We start from the raw sequence: 21178 nt of genomic DNA, 5'->3' as shown, positions 1-21178 counted from the left end.
TGATGTTTAGAGTACATTGGAGCTATCTGTTTTAAGTGTTTTGTAGAGTGATGTGTAGGAGCTTTTAGGATAACTGTCACCACTGATGCATTGCACTGTGTGTAGACATTGTAACATTAACTGTTTTATTAGCAAGGTTACAATATAGGAGTTGTCTAAAGTGTACAGTCCGTGATAAGCAATGAAGTTGTTAGTAGAATTGTTACATAAACTACAGCGCCATTAATGATGCAGAAGAGTTGTATTTAGGAGCACTGCATTGTGGTCTGTAAAATGCATTATGAACTTTTATAGGGGCTGCTTTGCTGTTTGTAAGATTTTGTTGAGAATTGGGAGGCAGATTGTTGTGATGCCTTGCATTATAATGCTGGGAACTGTTTAACTGTGGAAGGATGCTAGATTCGCGTAATGCTTTGGATGCTATTATGGTAAGCAGAAAGTTAACTTAAGAAGAGTTGGGACTGATGTTTCCTTTTAAGGAAGGCATAGAAGTCAGAAGGTTAACTGCCAAGTTAAAACATCTTGGTAGGCAAGTTGCGTCTTCAGTAGCAAGTGTAGCCATTGCATAAATTCCACTGTGATACTTCTGTGCTTTCATCAAGTATTAACTGTTACATGACTACATCACTTTATATAAAGATACATCAAAAGTAACAGAGACATGCAAAGTAATTGTTACAGATATTAGATCTTCATTGGCAAAGATGCATTAGAGGAAGGTTTAGGGACAGTTTTAAAAAAACTGCACCACCATTAGTAAAGATGCTTCCAGGGCAGGAACTGTTTCTGTAGCAACTGGTAAATACTCCTAAACCATTGGCAAGCAAGCAAGCATTATCAACAAGTATAAGCAGGGTTATGCATGCTATCACTGTTGGTGAAGAGATTAGTAGAAGCAGGTACAAGAACTGCTGAGTAAGCTGTAGCTCTACTGAACTATCAACAGAGATGTGTAGTAACCATTACAGAATCTACACCACCATTAAAAAAAATATTAAGATTATTTGTAGGGACTGTTCGATACATCCTTATTAGCAGCTGCATATAGTCTATTATGGGTTTGAACAGAAACTGTTGCGTAAAGTGTGCGTTTGTCTGCAGGGATGCATGGGGCACATTTATGTCTTGTACAAGCTTATGTCAGTGTGTGATGAATCAGTAGGGGCATGTGTAAGAAATGTTAAGGGGTACATTCTGTAAGGATGCAGTATAAGGATGTAAAGGAGAGAAAGATATTTAGTTCCTTTGCATTAAGCCCTGGAGTATGCCCTTTGATTCAAACAAGCAACCTCCAGAGCTGTGGATTTGTACCCATTCAAGGAGCTTTGCTACCATCTGCAGCTTTGTTATATTTCTGATATTTAACATTTTTTTTTCCTGTGGTATTGGAGATCTTTCTAAAAGCAGTAATGTTCCTATAAAAACTTGCAAACAAGTGATCCTTTGGCTTGACTTTTACAACCAAAGGATTTTTCACCTGCAATGTTTATTCTGCTTGGCAAGTGTCATCAAATGTCTGTGTGCAATCACTGGGCTTTGTCAAGAAAGCCCTGCTTTAAGTGTGCAACTTAAGGGCATTAAAGCATAACAAAATGGTGGGCTTTAGGACAGAGGCAACCTGACACTACTCCTGACAAAGGTTTTTCTACTAGTCACAGGGTTGCTATTCCCCAAGCTTCTCTGTCTTATGGACAAGGAGACCGTGAAGATGGGTCTACTTGTGGAACTTCAGTGGCTAGGCTCCAAATGGCTTAAGTGATGTATTTAACTACTTATGAGTGTGCATCTCTGAACCCTTATTCCCAACTGCCAACCTAGCCAATACTTGTACAGGAAGAGTTCAAGTATCTCTGTAGGAGACTTATGGACTTCCAGGTGGTAGTAGTATTGCTGCGGGCTGCCAGATGATAAAAACTAGCTGTGGGGTCTGAATATACTTTCCTAATGGTAAAAAAAAGTAGAATGTAAAGGATTAGAACAGATAATATTACTTTAGCTAACAGATCTAGGAGTCTGTTTTTCTGATGCTTTTATCTTTTTGAAGCTTGTTCAGTTGTATATGTAGATTGAGCATTCTTTTGAATGTGATGTATTAGAACAAAGTCAATTATTTAAATGTAATTATAGACATTGATAGGGAGGGTCCAAGGGAGGTGATTGGAAGAATATCTGGGAGATGGAAAATCAAGGAGCCAGACTCATAACCTAGGCATTATTCTATTTGAATATACCTGAAGGGGCCCATGAGGGTTGATCAGCTGTTAAAAAGTTTATTTTTAGCACACACAAAAAAGAGAATTCAAGTATGACAGCACACTAAGAATAACCACTGTGGAACTATATTTAAGAAAACATTTTTGTCTGAGCTTCATCAGGTCCATCTAATAAAGTCTGGTTTACAGAGAGGATTACAGTTGGATCAATGGAAATGCCTGCTTTTACAATGCTGCTGACAGACTTTGAGTAGGATACCGGACCATTTCTGTAGGAAGACTTGTGCTTACGTTGTGTTCAAGGCAGGAAATTGACGTTTATTATAAAATACAAAAGGGAGAGTACAAGGATTTTATTTTTGAGTACTCAAGACAATACTGTCACAGAATAGGTTAAGTGAGATGGTCCAGACCACATTTAAGTTGGCAAATATGTCCTAAAGTGCAACTGTGTTGATATAGATTCCTGCAGCAGGAGACATGACTGCATACATTTGAAAGCCCTCACTGGATGATATGAAAGTGTCTCTCTTAGATGGTTCCTTAGATTGAGATCTGCTTTTTGTGATACCCTTTAAAAATTTTCAGGCACTTAGAGAATGTTGAAATAATGCAGGTTTTCACTCATATGTCTTCCAAGTACAGCAGGAATTACCCAGCAAAGCAGTGTGTGTTCTCTATGGAAAGCAGAGAAGTATAAACAGAAAGCATGTGAGAAAAAGGGTACGAGTGGGTGGGCTGTAAAATATCCATGTCAAAGGGCCCCCTGGCCATTACTGATTGTGAGGGGGTGGAGGTTGAAGGTACAAACGCACACTTTCCCACCTTTGCTTCCATGTCTTCCTTTCACCTTCTTGGCAGCAGAAAGTTGACCCATATAACAGAAGTGAGTTCCATATTACTTCTGACAGGTGTGAGAGTAGTCATAGGATGTCCAGGTTATAAGCTAGAAAACTGGTCCATCTTGTACTTTGAGTATGCCTCCTGTCCCATGGGACTACACCATCCTAGCCATGATGGTCCTTAAGCAACTGATTGCATGTGGTGGAATCAAAACAGTCCCCACCCCACACCCCAGGGAGGGAGGGGTCAAGACTTTTACTCCAGACCCTTTCTCATGCCCAAGAATGATGGTCCCTGGAAGACCCTTCCTGGGTCTCTCCAAACTAAACATTCCTAAAAATTACCAGAGTAAAAGATGCTCAGTCTGCAAGACATTTTCCCTTTACATTGCACAAGAGCCCTCCAGAGCATGCCTTTTGACAAAAAGCAGGAGTTCTTCAGAATCATGGTGGTCATCAGACATTTCCAAGTTCACCTTCCTCCCTTTTGTCTTATTTACTGCACATTGGATTTTCACAAAATGACAGTAGTGGTCTTTTTGTCAGGACTCTGCATTTCCACATTTACCCATGTTTTAGATTGCTGTTTGCAAGTTGTGTTAGTAAAGAAAACGTGCAGATCTCTGACCTTGACTGTGAATTTCCTGACCAACCTGAACTTTTCATTGAGTCTTCTGAAATCCATTGCAACCTGAGAGTCATCTAAAATCTTCAGTACTCACAGACTTGGAGAGCGAGAGGCTTCTTCTGGTCCTGGAAGAAGAGTGTAGCAATTGAAACATTTGATATTCTTTGTCACTGATGCAGTCATAACTTCAGAGTTCTTCATTTAGATCACTGTTGCAGTAATCCTCACTTCAGGGACTTGGCTGCATCCAGTTAAGTCTGGCCTGACTTGTAGAGCTTAGGATCCTTCCCTTGTTTGTGCATCTACCTTACCCCGGTAAGCTTGAGTGTGCTAGTTTAAGAAGAGACTTCACCTGTCACCTGGACATCCTTACCACAGTGTGCAAGAGTAGATGCCCATTTTATTTTCCGCATTTTGAACAGTTTGGCCAACCATCACATGATTTGGTAACTTCTGAGCTCAGGAGCCGATAAATATCCCATGAGGGAACCCCGTATTTCCCTTGTATTTTTGTTCGGTACTAATAATTTGGCAGTGTTTTTGCTGCTGTTGGTTTCTTGTGTCTGGTACCAAAAATGGGAGCTGTTACTATGGTAAGCAAATACCCCATAAGAGCTGTCACACTTGCTGTATTTTTTTGTCTTGGAGCATATAGCATAGCTTCACCTCCGAAACTTTATGAAATAGACTTTGCTTCCTTCTGAATACCTGGAGTAGAAGAGATTTGCATATAGTTTTCTTCCTTCAATCTCCATTTCAAAAGGAAAATAAGAGAAGCTGGAAAAGAAAAGATATCTTGCTGGAACCTAGTATTCTCAGTCTTGGGGTCAGGGGGTGGCAGTTCAGGTGGGGTGCTTTGCCACCCCTGAATTGGCACTTGCACATATGTTGGTAAAGTTTTGCAGGAGGCTGCCATGGTTAAGAAACCAGTGATGTTCATCTGTACTGATCCTATACAGTGGCCTTCCTCATATGCCCAATCTTTCGTGTGTGAAGGAGGCTCATATTGTCATTTCTTAAGGGAAAACAAGATCTCCACTGTATTGGTCAGGGAGGAGGTCTGAAGGCTTGGCATGGAAGTTCAGACTTCCAACACAGAGCTTAAGATTTTCAGGGCAAATGTCTCAGTGAAACTAGACATAGACCTCCCCCAGCTTTCCAGCAGCTGCCTGGTGGGTGTTTGACTTCTCCCTCTCAGTTAGAGGTTCCCATTACACAGTGGTTCAGTCTGGTCCAAGGCCATTTGAAAACAGGACAGTCTCTGCAGCCAGATGCTTAACGTTTAGATATGATGCTGTTAATTTTCATTCGTTCCTCAGCTCTTAGAACTTTTGGGTTCAGATCCTATCCTTGGGTTCGACTCAGCCGCTTTTACTAGCTCATGAATCACTGAAAGCTCTCTAGCTTCTCCCTTTCCTTTTCCATAATGCCCTAGTCCCTAACAAACCTCAGATGTTTGGTAGATGTACTCTGAGTATGTTTCTTTTAGTTTATCGCTGTACATTTCTAAAAAAAAGTCTTCATATTTTCTATTGTGCTTCCTCCCTTTTTCCCCACTAAAAAGCTTTTAAAGTACTTTTACTTGTTACATTTGCTGGTAATTTTTTTCTCTACATCCTGTACCTCTTTAATACAATTGTTGGTATTTGTACTTTGTAATTTTTCTACATTTGTATCTTTCTTTTCTCCTTTCCAATAATGTCCAAGAAACCCTCTGGTTTCAAGAAATGTACAACCTGTGGCCACAAGATCCTTTTGTCTGATGTGTATTCTAAATGTGTTTACTGTCTAAGCCCTTCACACCTTGATGCTAGTTGTGATGCATGTAAGGTTTTTAATCCTTGGGCCCTTGGAGACAGAAGGAACAAACTGATTCTCAGAGGCTTGCTGCCTTCTAAATATTCTACTTCAGCATCATCATCTGGGGCTCTAACCCATAAGAAAACAGAAAAAAAGGATTTCAGGAAGCTTTCCCTGAGGCCACCCACTTCAACTCTTGTTTTGGAACCTCCTTCGAAACTTGCTAAGACTTCAGATCCCAGCTCTTTGGATCCAAAAAACAACAAAGAGAAATCTCCTTGGGTCTGATCGCCACTCTTGATCATGGATCCAGTTGCTTCTAGACTGCTTTCTTCTTTCTTGGAGCAGTGTCCAGGACACCATCATTCTAGACCTTCACCAATAGCATCCTCGACTTGGTCTTCCAAAAGCTTGATCAAAGCCGACGTGATGAAGTTTCTCTCTATGTAGATATAAATCTGGTTCTCCTTGCTACAGTCCCATCGGGACTGGAGATCCTTATTAGTACAACCCCCCCCTCTCATTCTCCAATCTGACTTTTGGTATTGGAGTTGTCAGATCCAAAGGTTCCGGAGTCGTGCACATTGGATCCAAAGATATTCGTATCTTCAACTCTAGTGTCTTCTTTGAGTGGATTGGCTCAGAGTGCCTTGGAGCCAGATGACTCCCGGAGCTGTAGTGTCTGCACTAGATGTGAGGTGCTGGAGTTGACTGCGAAGCTGTCAGAGCCATCTCTTCCCCTCAGAACCTTGGCATTAGTCAGCTCGGCTCAGACTTTCTCTCTTTGAGTGCTCTGCCTTCGGGGAGGAGTGAAGTATGGTTTTTCAGAGCAGTCTGTTTTTTTCTCTCCGAGGCATTCAGCGCTTGAGGTGGTGGAGAGAACTTTCTTTATCTCTAGAGCTCGAACTTCTTCGGCTATGACTACCCTAGCACCTTCATCTCTACTTCTTGAGCCCCAGTCATCCTTACCACAGGGACAGCTAGCCCAAGTTAGTTACCAGGATACCCTACAGAGTATACTGATTTCTTCTGACACTTCTCTGGAACATGCCATCAAAGAAGTTTCCAGGAAAAAATAGTGCAAAAAGAGGCCACCTGGACTCAAGAGTCTGTCACAGAAGATATTGACTTTGATGAGGGGAAGGGTCCAAAATATCACTACCCAATATCTCATTCACAGACATTCTGGAACTCCTAAAACAAAGGGGGTGATTGGTCTCCTGACAACCTTCCTATGAGAGGAGTCTGTGTTCCTGGATGGTTTTGGTGCTGGCTCATCTACCTCTTAGGTGACTCTGCCCACCGGTGAGCTCATTGATTTGGTCTCTTAGTGGAGGTGGAAGGAACCTGATACCATTGAACTAATCCTGAAGAGACCAGACAGGATCCTGGCACTACCTAAGGACAGAATCTTTTGGAGCAAGGGAGTACTGATTGATGTCATGGTCATAATGTCATCCAATAATCTAGGGTGATGGATAGATTTGGGAAGTGTGTTTATGCTACATTGACTTTTGCCCTTGCTGTCACGGAACTATCTGGCACACTTCACAAGACTCCAGAGGGATTTGATTAAGGAACTCTCCAAATCCCATTTTGGGATCATACCCTCTGTTGAGAGCACGGTTGCCTCACAGTTGGCAACTCTTCAGTCCATTTCCAACTCTTCCCCATGAAGCTTATCTCTCACTCAGTAGAAGGTACCTCATGGGGGTAGCAGGCTTGGGTGTTTCCATCAGAAGACATGCTTGGATGCGCTTGTGTGACTTTGCCAAGCCCTTCAAAGCTTCCTTCGTCAATGCTCCCTGTGATGGAAGTTCATTATTTGGCCCCAAGGTGAAAGACATGTACTGTAGGTGTGAGCAGGAAGGAAAAAAAATCACTGTCTGCTGAGGGGGTGCGTTTTTTGATCCCTCAGTGAACCTTTTCTAGGAATCAGCAAGGTGGTCGATAGATGTGGTTCAAGAAAGCCCAGGGTCTCTTCCAAGATGTGGAGACAGTTTCCCTGGGACAAAGGGGGGAACTCTAATGGAAGACTCTGCCTCACAGTAGAGGATGTTCACAAAATCAAGGATCTAGAAATGCTTTCTCTGACAGAGCCTACTAGCGCTTCTGAAAGGAAGCCTTGACTGTTCCCCTACTGTCTCCAGTGATGGTCTTTTTTTCTGCACCAGAGGTATATCATACCATTTTTTCCATTCAACCCTTTTGGGTTAAAAGAAAATCATTGATGTTCAGCCTAGTCAGAGGGTGGCAGCCAGCAGCACTAGAAATAAGCTGCTAGAAAGAGTCCCCCCAGACCAGGAGGAGTCTGGAGCTTACTCAAGATTATTTTTTAGTGCCAAAGACCATGAGACTGGAGCCCATTTTTGGATCTCAGCAACCTAAGTCAGTCTGTTCAATACACAAAGTTTTGGGTGGTAATGATTTAGTCCATTCTGCCTTTACTGCACAAGGACAATTGGATGTGCTTGACAGATCTTAAGGATGCATACTGTCATATCAAAATGAACAGATGATCCAAGAGATACCTATGCTTCCAGCTGTGAGCCAGTCATTACCAATTCAGAGTTCTTCCCTTTGGTCTCATCACAGCCTCCAGGGTGTTTACCACGTGTATGGCAGTAGTGGCAGCTCACTTGAGGCTGCAGGGATTCCTGATGCTTCCATATCTAGACGACTGGCTTATCAGCGCTCTGACTTAGACATAACTGATTAACTGCCCAAGCTTGAAATTACATACTTTAATTATGCTGCCATCTGAGCATTTCAATCAGTTACAACAAATGTCATCTGGAGCCAATGCCGACATTGGAATTCATAGGTGCCTCGTTCAGTTATGATCACACAAACAACTTCTCTCCCCTTGTCAAGAGTTCAGACTATTCAGTCCCAAGTCAGAAAAATTGCCCAAAACTCTTCTCTCTCTCAGCTCGATTAATCCTTCGAGCTTTGGGGTTCTTGTCGGCGACAGGCATCCTAGTACTGCTGTCAAGATACAGTATGAGAATTCTTAACATTCTCCATCCAGTCAAAATTATCTCCTATGGTGGGTAAACTCCAGTCAAGTGCAAGGAGGACATCCCTTTGTTCTCCCCAACCCCAAGGTCATAGTGACCATGGACGCTTCCCATAGTGTGTTTTGGGGGGCAGTTCATGGAAAGAACAGTTCAAAGCACATGGTCCCTCAGAGGCCAACATGCATATCAGTGTTCTGAAAATGAGAGTTGCCCTCCTAGCATACTCACCCCACCAGGACTATTGCGATTCAGATGGACAATATCAGTGGTCTGGTGCATCAACAGACAAGGAGGAACCAAATCCTATCCCCTGTGTCGAGAAGCTTTGAGAGTGTGGCAATGGTTGATCTCACCCAATCGATTTCTGATAGCAATGCCTATTCAGGGGAAGTACAGCTTGATTGCAGACAAGTTAAGCAGATCTATTCTAATGCCTCACAAATGGTCTCGCAACATGAAAGTGGCAGAAAAGATATTCTGTCAGTAGGGTCAACTGTACCGCGAACTTTTTGCATCCCATCAACAAGTGCAGCAGGTTCTTTGCCCTCATTCCCCCACCAGAGGAGACACCGAGAGATGCTGTACTTCAAGATTGGCCCACTGGTCTCCTTTATGCCCGCCCACCCCCCCATTATCACTAATCCCCAAATTTCTTCAAAAAGCCTCTCGATTGAAGAGACGATGATCTTTATTTTTCCTTATTGGCCTCGTCAAATTTGGTTTCATTTTCTTTGGCCTTGTCTTCATCCTCCAGTGGTCTCTGGATTCAACTCTAGACTTTGTCTCATCTGACAGACTTGATTACTTGATTCACCCAGACATTCCAGGCCTAAAGTTGACTGCGTGGTTTCTCCAATTCTGTTGATTGCTAGACCAGCCCAGATTCTCCTGCCTGGTCTGTCACATTCTTTTATCATCCAACAAAACTTCCACTTAGAAAGTTTACGAAAGCAAACGGAAGATTTCATAATTTGGGTGCAACGAAAACAATTGGATCCCTTTTCCGTTCTTATATGTAAAGTTCTGAAAATTTGTAGCCTATATTTTCAGTGAAGGAACTAGCTCTTCTACCGTTTAAAGTACAGTTAGCTGTCATCTCCAACTTTCATATAGAATTAAGTAATTCATCTCTAGCATCCTCCATACTGTGCAGAGCCTTTCTAAGAGGGACATTTCTCCTTGGACCTTTAGTTAAAGACCCTAATCCCCCTCAGGATTTAAATGTAGTCTTGCAAGTTCTAACCCAGTCTCAGTTTGAACCTTCAGCTAAGATGGGAGCTAAAATTTCTAACCTGGAAAATTATTCTTTTGGTAGATTTACTTCTGTCAGAAGAGTTTCAGAATTACAGGCCTTGTCTTCTAAGCCCCCTTATTTGATTTTTCATAAAAACAGAGTATCCTTGAGCGCCAGTCCTTCTTTCCTTGCTAAGATGGTGTCAGTCTAATGTCAGTCAGACTATCAACCTGACAGTCTTTCCAGATTTTTCAAATAAAGGAGAGTATATGTTGCACCTATTGGTTGTTAATAGACAGTTATGGTTTACTTATGTAGAACAAAAAATTTTAGAAAAACAGATCAACTCTTTTTGTGTCCTTTTGATTCAAACTTGGGCAAATCAGTCATTAAAGTAATGTTAGCTAAATGGTTGACTGACTGTATTAGCTTTATTTATACTAAATTAGGCATGTCCTTACCCAAACCACCAAGAAAACTTTCCACTAGATCTAAGGCTAACTTATTCATCTTTTTTCAATGCTTGACAAGGTATACACCAAACAAAATCCAAAGAAAACCAAGTCAGTCCAAAAGGAAACCACAAAGCAGTATTTTAATAAATCCAAGTAAAACAGAGAATGAGTAAGCGCTTTTGTCTGCCAAATCAGACATCTTCAGAACCACCCATATTAAACTCAAAGTTCTACTTAAAAAACATTCAAAGAAGCACGCCCCTCAAAAACAACCGATACATTTAAAGAAACATGCTTGCAATAAATACATGTGAAGAATTAAGAATTTGCAGCCAACATAACATATGATAGTATTGATTTTTTAAATGTGAAGATCTCTAAGAATGAGTTAGGTAGCCTTAGTACAGAAAATTTTAGTAAGACCTGCTGGAAAAGTAAAACATTGCATCATACAAGTATGCACCAAAGTTATATTTATAAGAACATATTGAAAGGACAGTTTTTATGAGCATCAAGACTACATACCAATGATTTAGAGTTAGAAAATGTGTTTAGTTCAATGAGTGAGGAGTTTATAGAGAAGGGGGTATAATGGCATTGAGGTTGCAAAAACAGTAGTTCAGGTTAAGTCAGTGTGGGATAGTAAAAGGAAGCCTTATTTTTCAGTTAGAGATGAAGAAAAGAAGGGACCTCAAGAGACTTGTGATACTCAGGAAGGACAGGCATAACAAGTAATATAAAGTTCACCTTAACATATTCTAGTAATATTAATCTGATATTGTGATATCTGAAGAAAGTGGTCAGTTCTATTAGCAGATGAAGGTTGAAGAATGTAGTGGGTGATGCCCCTAGTTTTTGTTATAAAATGGATTATCATTAAAAAGAAGATTGTGTTGTGGGTAATAATGAAAAGAATATGAGACCAGTTTCAGACTGGGTAGGGACATTCCCATGTAAGACTTGTAAAGCCTGTGGATCCATATCTACTAAGAATTTGTTTATTCATCCAGTGATTAAGTTAGAATATTCACCTAGTATATATGCAGACTGTAAAAGTAGGAATTTAGTTTATTTAGCTATGTGTAGAGAATGTCCATGCTATTATGTTGGGAAAACCAAGAGAAAGTTTTAGAAAACATGAGGGACATAAGGAGGGATATGTCAAGTAGTTCTCTTAATAAACAAGTAGTTCTCTGAATAAACATGTAAAAATGCATAAAGGATATAGTTTTGAGTTTATGGTTCTGCAGTTAATATATGATAATTTTAGAGATGGTAGTATAACTGATAGAACTAAAAATAGTGAGATGAAATGGATCATTTTGTCACAGGCAGACAAAGGTTATGGCCTTAATGGTAATGTACCATTGAAACGAGCACTTAAACCTAAGAAATTGCGTTATTAAAATTTGATAATTTACTATGGTTACTAATTAAATTTTATTAGTGTGTTTTAATGAATGCTCTTAATTAAAATGTATTTAAGGTGTTGCTTTTAGTAAAATTTTTATATGGTCTGATGAAGTGCAGTTGGTACGAAAGCACTTGACTTAGTTAATTGAGTTATTAAAATTATTTCTTCAGCCGAGGTGGTTGGTTGTTGTGTGTTCTTCTTGGATTTGGGATTTATCAGCCAACCTTTGATTGTGGTTTGTGTTTTGTGACCTTCATGTGCACTAAGCAGTTAGATATGAAAGAGGGGGTAACATAAGCTTAGCCACCAATTTTAAAAGAGCAAGCTAGATTGGAAGTAGTTGGCACTTAATTTTCTGGTTCTGTGGAATTACAGTGGATTGGTAAATAGTTGAAGGGGAGTGATTTCACAAAATGATAATTTTGTGCTTACTCACAGTAGCCAATGCAAGAGGAGAGGGAAAGGAGATATGTGGTCAAATTAGCATAACAGGTAGGTACCCAGAAAGACAGTTGAGTTTAAAATCACAACAGCACGAGGATGAAAAAAACTTAATTTCTGTGTGACTCTCAAGAGACACAGCTGCCGTCTCTTTCCTAGTTTAAATATACTATTAAAAGCAGAATAGACGTAAAACACTGTGTAAAGAAAATGAATCACAGTATACAAAATAGAAGGAGGCAGTAAAGCAACACAAAATACAAGAAAGCACAAACAAACTAACCTTCCCCCACAGTAAGTGGTGGCAGAGTAAAGCTTACCATGATTGTAGGTGTTTGAGCATAGTCACTGATGCAGTTCAGTTTCCCACCTTTCTCCCCATTTTCTCACACACTGTGCATGGGGACTGTAGTGGGGATCCCAACTAGTCCCTTTGTCATTTCCTTGTTCTGCTTTTCTTTCTCTATTTTCCATACAAGCCATTTGATCCTTCAGTCCCTGTTATATTAGTGAGGTTTAGAAGTACAGCATTCCCTCTTTAGCAACAATTCCTTCCCCAGCAGGCATTCTGCCTTTCTTAGTCTGGATCTTTAGTGGGATCAAGAAGAAGAAAAGTTGACCTACAAAACTTCTCCTTTTATTCAGCATAATCCAAATGTCCAGTAGGTGGGAGATGCAAGATTATTGTAATGGGGAAGGGGGCATTTGCAGTTGAAGTAAGCTATTTTTGTTTGGGTGGGGTCTCTTCCCACATAAAAGGTTGCAAGGGGGGCTTTTACCCCCCCCCCCAAAAAAAGCTGAAAGTTGTTTTCAGCAGTTTAGTTGTACAAATGGTAAATGGGTATGAATCTTAGAGTTCCCTGATTTTGTGACAGCAGCAACAGTGATTGCAGTCAAACAGCTGCAGTTATGGTAAGTTGATGATAGAATTGCACTTTCTGTAATTTAAATTAGACGTACCAGATCACAGCCAGAGGAATGTTCAGAGCTCTAGGCCATGTCAGTGTCAGCCACCATAGCACATCTTGCCAAGCTACACACAAGAAAAATTCACTAGTGTCTGAGCCTTTGACAGCCTACTGCCTCTTCACTAGGTAATTCTGACCATGATGAGAGAATATTCCTGCTGAGTTAGGTAGGTGAAACTTGTACTTTGTAGAGTGATGGTCAATCCATGGGCAGGGGGGTAACCATAGATGCACTCTAACCCTGTTGGGGAGCAGTTCTTGCACACCTAAAAGTGAGCAGAAGTTGGTGCCAGAACCATGCTAAGCAAGCACATTGACTTTAAGTTGAGGTATTACTGCTTTCCACTTAGAGCTTTCATTCCAGAGCTGATGCATTTAACCCTGAATATCACCACATTTATGTTGCACATTAGCAGTCAAGAGCGCAACTGTGTTGGTTGTCTGGGCCCTGTCAGTGTAACTGGGTTTTTATCTTGAAGCAGCCTATATCCCCTCCTCAGAGAATGTGATTGCAGATGAAACTAATCAGATAACGTTGCCAATAGCTATAAGTGTAAATTGGATTCATGAGCGTTAAGACAGATATTTTGTTGGGCTTCCTTTAGTGAACCTTTTCATCTCAGACAGACATCACCAGCTGCAGATATTCATTTTCGGATTTCCAAGCCCAAAAGCCTGGACAGTGGAAAGGTCGGTATACTATAGCAGTGAAGCTTCCTGTATGCCCTTCTATCCTTAACTCTTCTGCCATGGATATGACAGAAGTTAAGGACAGACAGGATCAGCATTCTGCTGGTCCCTTCCCTTTAGCCTAGGCAAGAAGGGTGTTCTCTTCTGATCCATGTGCCTAAAGAAGGACTTTTCTTCCCACAGTGTATTTTTGTGCTGACTCATGACAGGGGCACGTTCTTGTATCAAAACCTCAGGCACCATAGCTGACCTCGTAGATATTCTCATCATGATCCATTTCAAGAACTACAAACTCTACGCAATTTCAACAATACCGAAATCCTAGGGACAACTGTTTTCGTAAATAGCACCAAAAGGATCAATATCCTCTGCTGCAATATCCCCCCAGGTAATAACTCACCCATTGTAGAAGAAATACTACAGTGGATCTCAGATTACCTGCCACAAGAAACCATCTTACAGGTGACCTAAACACTGACTGGCTAGCTTGCAATTCTAACAACCCCACCAACCTTATTAACCTCTTTGGTTTCTCACATCTCATCCTAGAACTGACAAAAAAAAAAACACACACACACACAATCAATCTATTTTAGATTGGACACTAGTCAACTCCCCCAAAGAAAAATACCAGGCAGGTTGCCTACCAGATCCTATCAGTGACCATCTCTCCTCCAAGGAGAGCACCAATACCTGCATGGGACCTCAGTTATGTCTTGGAAAAACTCACACTGCCTCCCTTTGAGCCAGCCTCAACAGCTGATATAAAATTCTTATCCTGGAAAACAGCTCTGCTACTGGCAATAACCGCTGCAAGACGTGTCTCAGAGTTACAAGCACTCATGGCTGTGGAACCTTTTATCATATTTCATCCAGACAGGGTTTCTCTGGGGACAAACCCAACATTTATGCCTAAGCTAGTGTCCAGTGTAGCCCTCAACCAAACCATTCACTTGCCTACCTTTTATCCAAACCCACAGAACAAGGGTGAGAAAATTCTGCACTCTTTGGACATACACAGGCAGCTACGCTTTTACTTGGACAGAACTAAAGCTTTCAGAAAGACTGAGCAACTTTGTGTCATATGCTGCAGGATCACAAGGAAAGGCTATCTCAAAACAGACTATTTCTAAATGGATAGGTCATTGCATCAGTTTCTGGTATTCTCAGCGTGGCAAATCAGTGCCTAAGGGCATTAGGCCTCATTCTACCAGAGCAGCAGCCACCTCAGCAGCCTTCCTCAGAGGAGTACCAACCAAAGACATCTTAGAGGCTGCAACTTGGAGTTCAGTGCACACTTTTACAAGGCACTACCACTTACCTCTTTAGTCTAAATCTAGTGCAGGCTTTGCCACTGTAGTGCTGCAGGGCCTCATAGCCTCTCCTAACCCTATATAGCTCAGCCACCCATACTCAGTTTTGTGATTCAACCCAAGAGTAATGACTGCAACAGTGAAACACGATGAACATAGTACAGTTGTGTACCTACCATAAATGTAGATGTTCAAGTGTATTCACTGTTGCAGTCCAGGTTACCCTCCATCCGTCCCCCTTTCTTTTGCTAGGGTTCATCTGTACTTCTCTTCTATACAACCTATGTGGTGTATTTGCTTGTAGATGAAGGAAGTGTTTCTTTACTGCATGTATGTTTACTGGCATATTATATTTAGCCTACTTTTTGGGGGCACCTGACATCTGAGGCAAGAAAAACTGAAGAAAATGGCATCTGCTGCATCTTTTATACCCCTGGCGCACTGACATCAAGGAAGAGGCGACAGCAACCGACGCCGGACCAGGACTTTGGAATTCAGGCCATCTGTGGGTAGCCTGCCAGCAGGATAACCCAAGAGTAATGACTGCAACAGTGAATACACTGGAACATCTACATCTATGGTAGGTACACAACTGTACGTTTCTCACTTATCTCATTATTGGAATAAATTCCTGAATTGCTGTACTTTGCCCATTGGAGAACAGCGAGTATTGCAAACGTGACCATGTTTTTCAAATGTAAATGTGTGTAGTGTATGGTTAATAAAGAAAAGATGGTAATGCTACTAATCCTGTCCCTTGTTTTCACTGGAGATGTCATTCATAGGTATTACCACTATCTGCTTGTTTTTAATTTTCTGTTTTGTTGATTTGTGTTGAGCTCATTATACTAAGTAATCACAAATGTATGCCCAAACAGAGCTGTTCAGCATGTCTCTGAATGCAAAGACTAAGATCCGTGGGCTTATTGAAATCATTTCAAGTGCAGCAGAGTATGAGAATATTCCCATACGGCACCATGAGGACAACCTACTTCGACAGGTAAATGTGACTTTAGATGTGCTTCTTTGGGAAGGATTGGGCTTTATAAACCTTTGGATTCGTGCTACTACATTCATATTTTTTTGTCTTATAGCTGGCTCAGAAAGTTCCACATAAGCCAAATAATCCCAAGTTCAATGACCCACACTTGAAGACGAACCTTCTACTTCAGGCGCACCTTTCCCGCATGCAGCTGAGTGCTGAGCTGCAGTCAGACACAGAGGAAATACTTAGCAAGGTAGGGTAAGAAGTCCAGCTTTAATTGTGGTACTGAGAATTAACACGGAGTAAAGAGTTCCAAAAGTTTGCAGGGTGGTGAAAAGAATTGCAAGCTTGGGCTTTTATGTTTGGGACACCTAGTGTAGTCATTAATATTAAGAATGCCAATTAATTTGGTTCAGTTGTCAAGGTTGAAACTTCGGAGTGCTTGTTGATGGTTTGGGGACAAGAACAGATGATCTAGAGAGCGAGATATAACAACTGTAGTATAGTGTGCACCATGGATTTAGAAATGGACATGAAGTGGATTCTCTGAGAGGTGATGACCAGGATCTAAGATGAGTCAGTAGGCTTTCATTCTGAAAAAGTTTAGAATAATGCATTCTGGGTTCAGAAGTGCAGAGTGCAATAGGTGAGATATGCTTCTCCTTTTTTCTGTTTACTGTTTATGATGCTAGACTCTCCAAACCAATCAATATGAAAAAAGTGCATTTTTGTAAATCATCCACATAATACAAAAATAATCTGTTTATTATGGTTTGGTCACACTTACACAACCTTCTTTCTATAATGTAGTGTTTCATTTCAAAGGGCATCTGCTTCCATCTTTAAGGATAATTAAGAAACTTGGAAAAAGAGGCACACCTCTTAATTTTAAATATACGTCATTCATCTCATCCCAGTGTAATCTAAGATTTTTGACCTGTAACTGTGTGACCTGCAATAGTCTTATCTTTTATTTCAAGTTCTAATACTTTGAGTTCTTCTAACAGACTTCCTCTAAAATCCTCAGTCAGAGTTCAGGCAAACATGGCTAACCTGCAGCCCTGTGATATGTTGGGAAAAAAATCTAGGATTTTCTTGTAGCCTCCTGACATTTTAATTAGCCTTCACCAAAGTCTCACTATTAACCTTCATCACCTCTGTGTGTAATCCCATAGTACTTGAGTGCTATTTGCATGAGCTATTGTAGCTTAAGTAAGTAACTTTCAGGTAAGGCTCTGCTATGACTTTCTCCATCGTAGGGAAAATGCATCACTCTTTCTTTTTTATATAAAAACACGCAGTTCGCTACACACACACTCAGTCTATATTATGGTCCTGCTTCCATCTGATAACTGAGTCCATCCATCACCATAAGTGTTGACTTTTCTGCTGTTGGTTTACAGTAATAACAAATTTCACATTTAGTGCAGGCTGTCATCTCTTTGAAACTGATTTAGTGCGACTAGCTTAAACTGCTAATCCATTCCGTTATTCTCCATCCATTCATCAGCCAAGACCAAAATTAATTTAATTTTTTCCCCTGATATAGCAACCACAACTATCTCCAAAGGAGCATCTGTTTAATCCAGGTTCTATCATGTCTTCAGCTTGTACCACTATCTGTTGTACTTGTGTTTGAAAGAAGGGATGTTAGTGTTACCAATACCAGCCTAGAAGCAAGAGGTTTTACTATAAACCAGTAGTAATAAGTAATAATGTATCAAATATTGTGCTGGATGGAAAAATACGAAGCATTTTTTTTTACTACAAATACTGTTAATATGGACAGACAGTTCTTGTGACATTATGATTTCATTCAGAATAAGCTGAAATTTTTCGACAGTAAGTTTTAAAGACTAAAAACTTGATGTCATTACTGAAATTCTGGATATTGTTGAATCTTGATTTGTTTAAAAATAAATTTTTACAAAAGCAAAAAAAAGCAAGGTAGGAGCTGGCTCTGGGAGCATCAGTGGGCTAATTTGTACATGAGTTATTGGAGAAACACTTTGTTTTTTCTCGCTATGAAGAATTTATTTTATTAACAGATATTGAAGAGAAGAAAATATCCAAAAAAAATTCAAGGAAATTTTTTAATGAGGTCAAAGTAAAAGTTAATTTAAACAATGATTTATAATTAATGCATTATTCTCTATTACAAAATATAAATATCTTATTAATAATCACTTTTCTTTAAATCATTAATAAAAAAATGACTTTGCCTTTGTTTTCATATGTGACTATTTACAGTTTTGATTCCACAGTTATATTCACAATTTTATAGATTATAACTGACTTATTTTAAGTAAATTAAATTAAATAAATTTTTTTTATTTGTAAAATTTGTTTTAAAATTAAGAAGGGTTAGGGAAAGTTTACATAAACAATAAAATTTAAAGTAAACTTATAAATTTTTGGCATGTGGTTTTTTGTACCAAGTCAGACAAAACCAAGTCAGGTCAGACATCTACAGTGAGAGGCAGGAAGTATATTATAGGGAAGCCCCTTCTAAAGTGTATTGTAGTGTATGTAGCGTGTATATATTGCTTCTAATACCTATATAAAGACGGAAGACGGACTACGCGTATGACGAACACAACAAACACATTTATTATATTTTAAATAACAATAAAACAATGCACTACACAAAACACACACAATTAACCAAGGGCATAGTTTTTCATTCATGGTAATTGATCGATCACACCATCTATCAGAGGGAGGGGTTACATTACTCTTCTTAGAAATTTTGGAGTTAGAGGTAATTTAGGGCGGATGCATTTTTTTTCTTGGATTAAATGATAGTTGTAACATTTTACCAGTCTTGAAACTAAGAAGTTATTTACGTTGATTTTTTAGACTTATTTAGAAAGTCGACCTCATTAGCCTCTCTATTTAGAATATTCATTAATTATTATATAGAATTTATTAATTTTTAATAGTTAATAATAATAAATTTGGAATGACTGCCTTTCTTTTAACTATATTGTTTAGGTTAATTGTTAGATCCTTTTTTGATACTTTTTTATTTGCATTTGCATTGGACTATCTGTTGTACTGACAGAACTTCTCTAAGATATTTTTAAGTACAGAGAAAGAACTGATACTTTTCCTTAGTCATCACTGAAATGAATTATACTAACCCAGTGATAATTGAACTAGTACACCTTCCTTTCATGCTGGCAAGCCTGTTTCACAAAACGTTTTCATTCCATGCTGTACGGAAAGTTAAAGGTAGTGAATCATCTTCCATGTAACTTACATCGTTTAACTAGGAAATGCCGTAAATGTTAAGTACTGTTTGTAGACCACAAGATAATTTATACTAAGTAAGCAAAACCCTTCTTATTAAAATTCATACGTTGCTCTGTATCCATTCATGTGGAGCATGAAACACTAGTTTGGTGAGCTATATAAATTTTCGTAAGAATAAGCTGGAGTGAAAGCACTAGTTCATATTAAAAGAAACTTGTGCATTCACAAAGCAATATGACAAAAAAGTCATCTATCAAAAGCCGTAGCAATGTCCCAGATAAGTCAGGAAGTAAAGAAAAATGTCTTCATATATTCCTTCATTGGTACTATAAAAATCCTTCAAGGGGTACATTTTGAATAGTAAATGCTGTTCTCACACAAAATAAAATGGGCATGTGTGATTATGCCATGTAAATAACATGAATTAATTATAATTTATTAATTAATCCCCAGTCATTGGAGTAATCTAGTAAATCAACCCTAGTGTAGAAAATAAAAAGTAATAAATCCTAATTGCATCCCCAGCATTAAATAAAATTGCTTGAATTTTCTCTAACATTTGAGTTTATTACAGACCTTCTGTTGCAATACCTTTCTTTTGCACACCAAATTGAAGCATACTTGTTGGGTCTAACTGCTTCAGTTTAGCACATAGTATATTTATCATGTTTCACTCATTCTGTTCTCTTGCATATTATTTCAACATATTTAAGAATGTTCACATTTTAAAATGCTGCTTTGTTCACTTTTCAAGTATTCAAGACCGCTGTATTTTTTGCAGTTAAACCGTTTCCTTCAACTGTGTGTTAAGACTTAATACATTTTCCCGTTATCATTCCCTCTCCTCATCTTAAGTATATGTGCCTAAAAACCTTATCTAATGCAGTGAAATAGTAAATTTTCCAACTTCTAATCATTTATTTGTATTATTCAGTTCTTTTAGTTTAGATGGGGGTTTGCATTCACACAGTAATCATACATATTTAGACATGCAGATGTTCATCGTATTATTCACTGTTGCAGTAGTGATAAAACTTAAGACTTAGGCTGTAGAAGGTCCAGTCTCCTTCCCAGTTTGGTTTTTCAATCTTGTCCCTGCAAGGCAGGCTGACACCCTCTCACTTGACGTCATCATTTACCATGCTGTCTTTAACTTTTTCCTGCCGCAGTACTAGACAGTTGATTTTTTTGATGGGAGTACTAAGAGTTTCCAGTTCAACAGTTTGGCCAGACTACCAGAGTATGTACCCCATTATGGATGAAATCTTTATTTTTGTGCTAAGTAGATTTTGTACATCAGGTCTGTAAAAGTTAGTTTATTCTGTCCAAGTATGGAGTATGACTGTGCAGCCTGTAACCATTGAGTTTGTTTCAGCCAGAAGAGAGGCAAATTTCTCCTGGCCTGTCTGAATCCGAAAAAACTGCATACCTTTTCCAGGACTGCCACTGCATCAGCTAAGTCATTCATGGACACCCAACTTAAAAATCAAAAAAGTACGAGATCAAAGATGGTTGCCATTCTGTGAACACTGCTAATCTACATCTTTTCATATAACCAGAGGAAAATCTAACCCTGAAGCTATATTACGATTCATTTAACAATAATTTCTGGCAAGAACAACTGTAACTCCATTTAAGTATCCTTCAAGAGGTGAATGAACTGGGAAAATTAAAGAATTTAACAGGATTATAACAGATTAACTGACTCTGAAGAGAGTCTCAAACAAAGGAACTGTGTGCTCAGAACAGTTGGCCTATCTACAATCAAGTTATATCAAGTTCCAGTACTGATATATAATGTCAAAAGAAGGAAAAAACATGGACACAACTACAAAAACTAAACTTTCAGAACTTCTATCACCGGAAAAAGATTTAAATTTGAAAAGACAGAAAATTACAAAACAGCAGGAACATCTAAAA

At 39.3% G+C, this 21178-nt stretch overlaps 1 protein-coding gene across 2 annotated transcripts in view; it reads left to right on the top strand.

Annotated features, from left to right (window-relative positions):
* SNRNP200 (small nuclear ribonucleoprotein U5 subunit 200) overlaps positions 1-21178 on the top strand; it is a 1344735-nt gene that overhangs the window by 1225383 nt on the left and 98174 nt on the right. For both annotated transcript variants that reach the window (XM_044084204.1, XM_044084205.1), the window contains 2 exons: positions 15897-16018; positions 16113-16256. In XM_044084204.1, coding sequence (XP_043940139.1) covers positions 15897-16018; positions 16113-16256 — 266 coding nt within the window. The remainder of the gene's footprint in view (positions 1-15896; positions 16019-16112; positions 16257-21178) is intronic.

Source organism: Protopterus annectens, chromosome 9.part0 (genome assembly GCF_019279795.1).
Source record: "Protopterus annectens isolate FY-2018-M chromosome 9.part0, PAN1.0, whole genome shotgun sequence".
NCBI lineage: Eukaryota > Metazoa > Chordata > Ceratodontiformes > Protopteridae > Protopterus > Protopterus annectens.
This window is presented reverse-complemented; position numbering and strand designations above follow the sequence as displayed.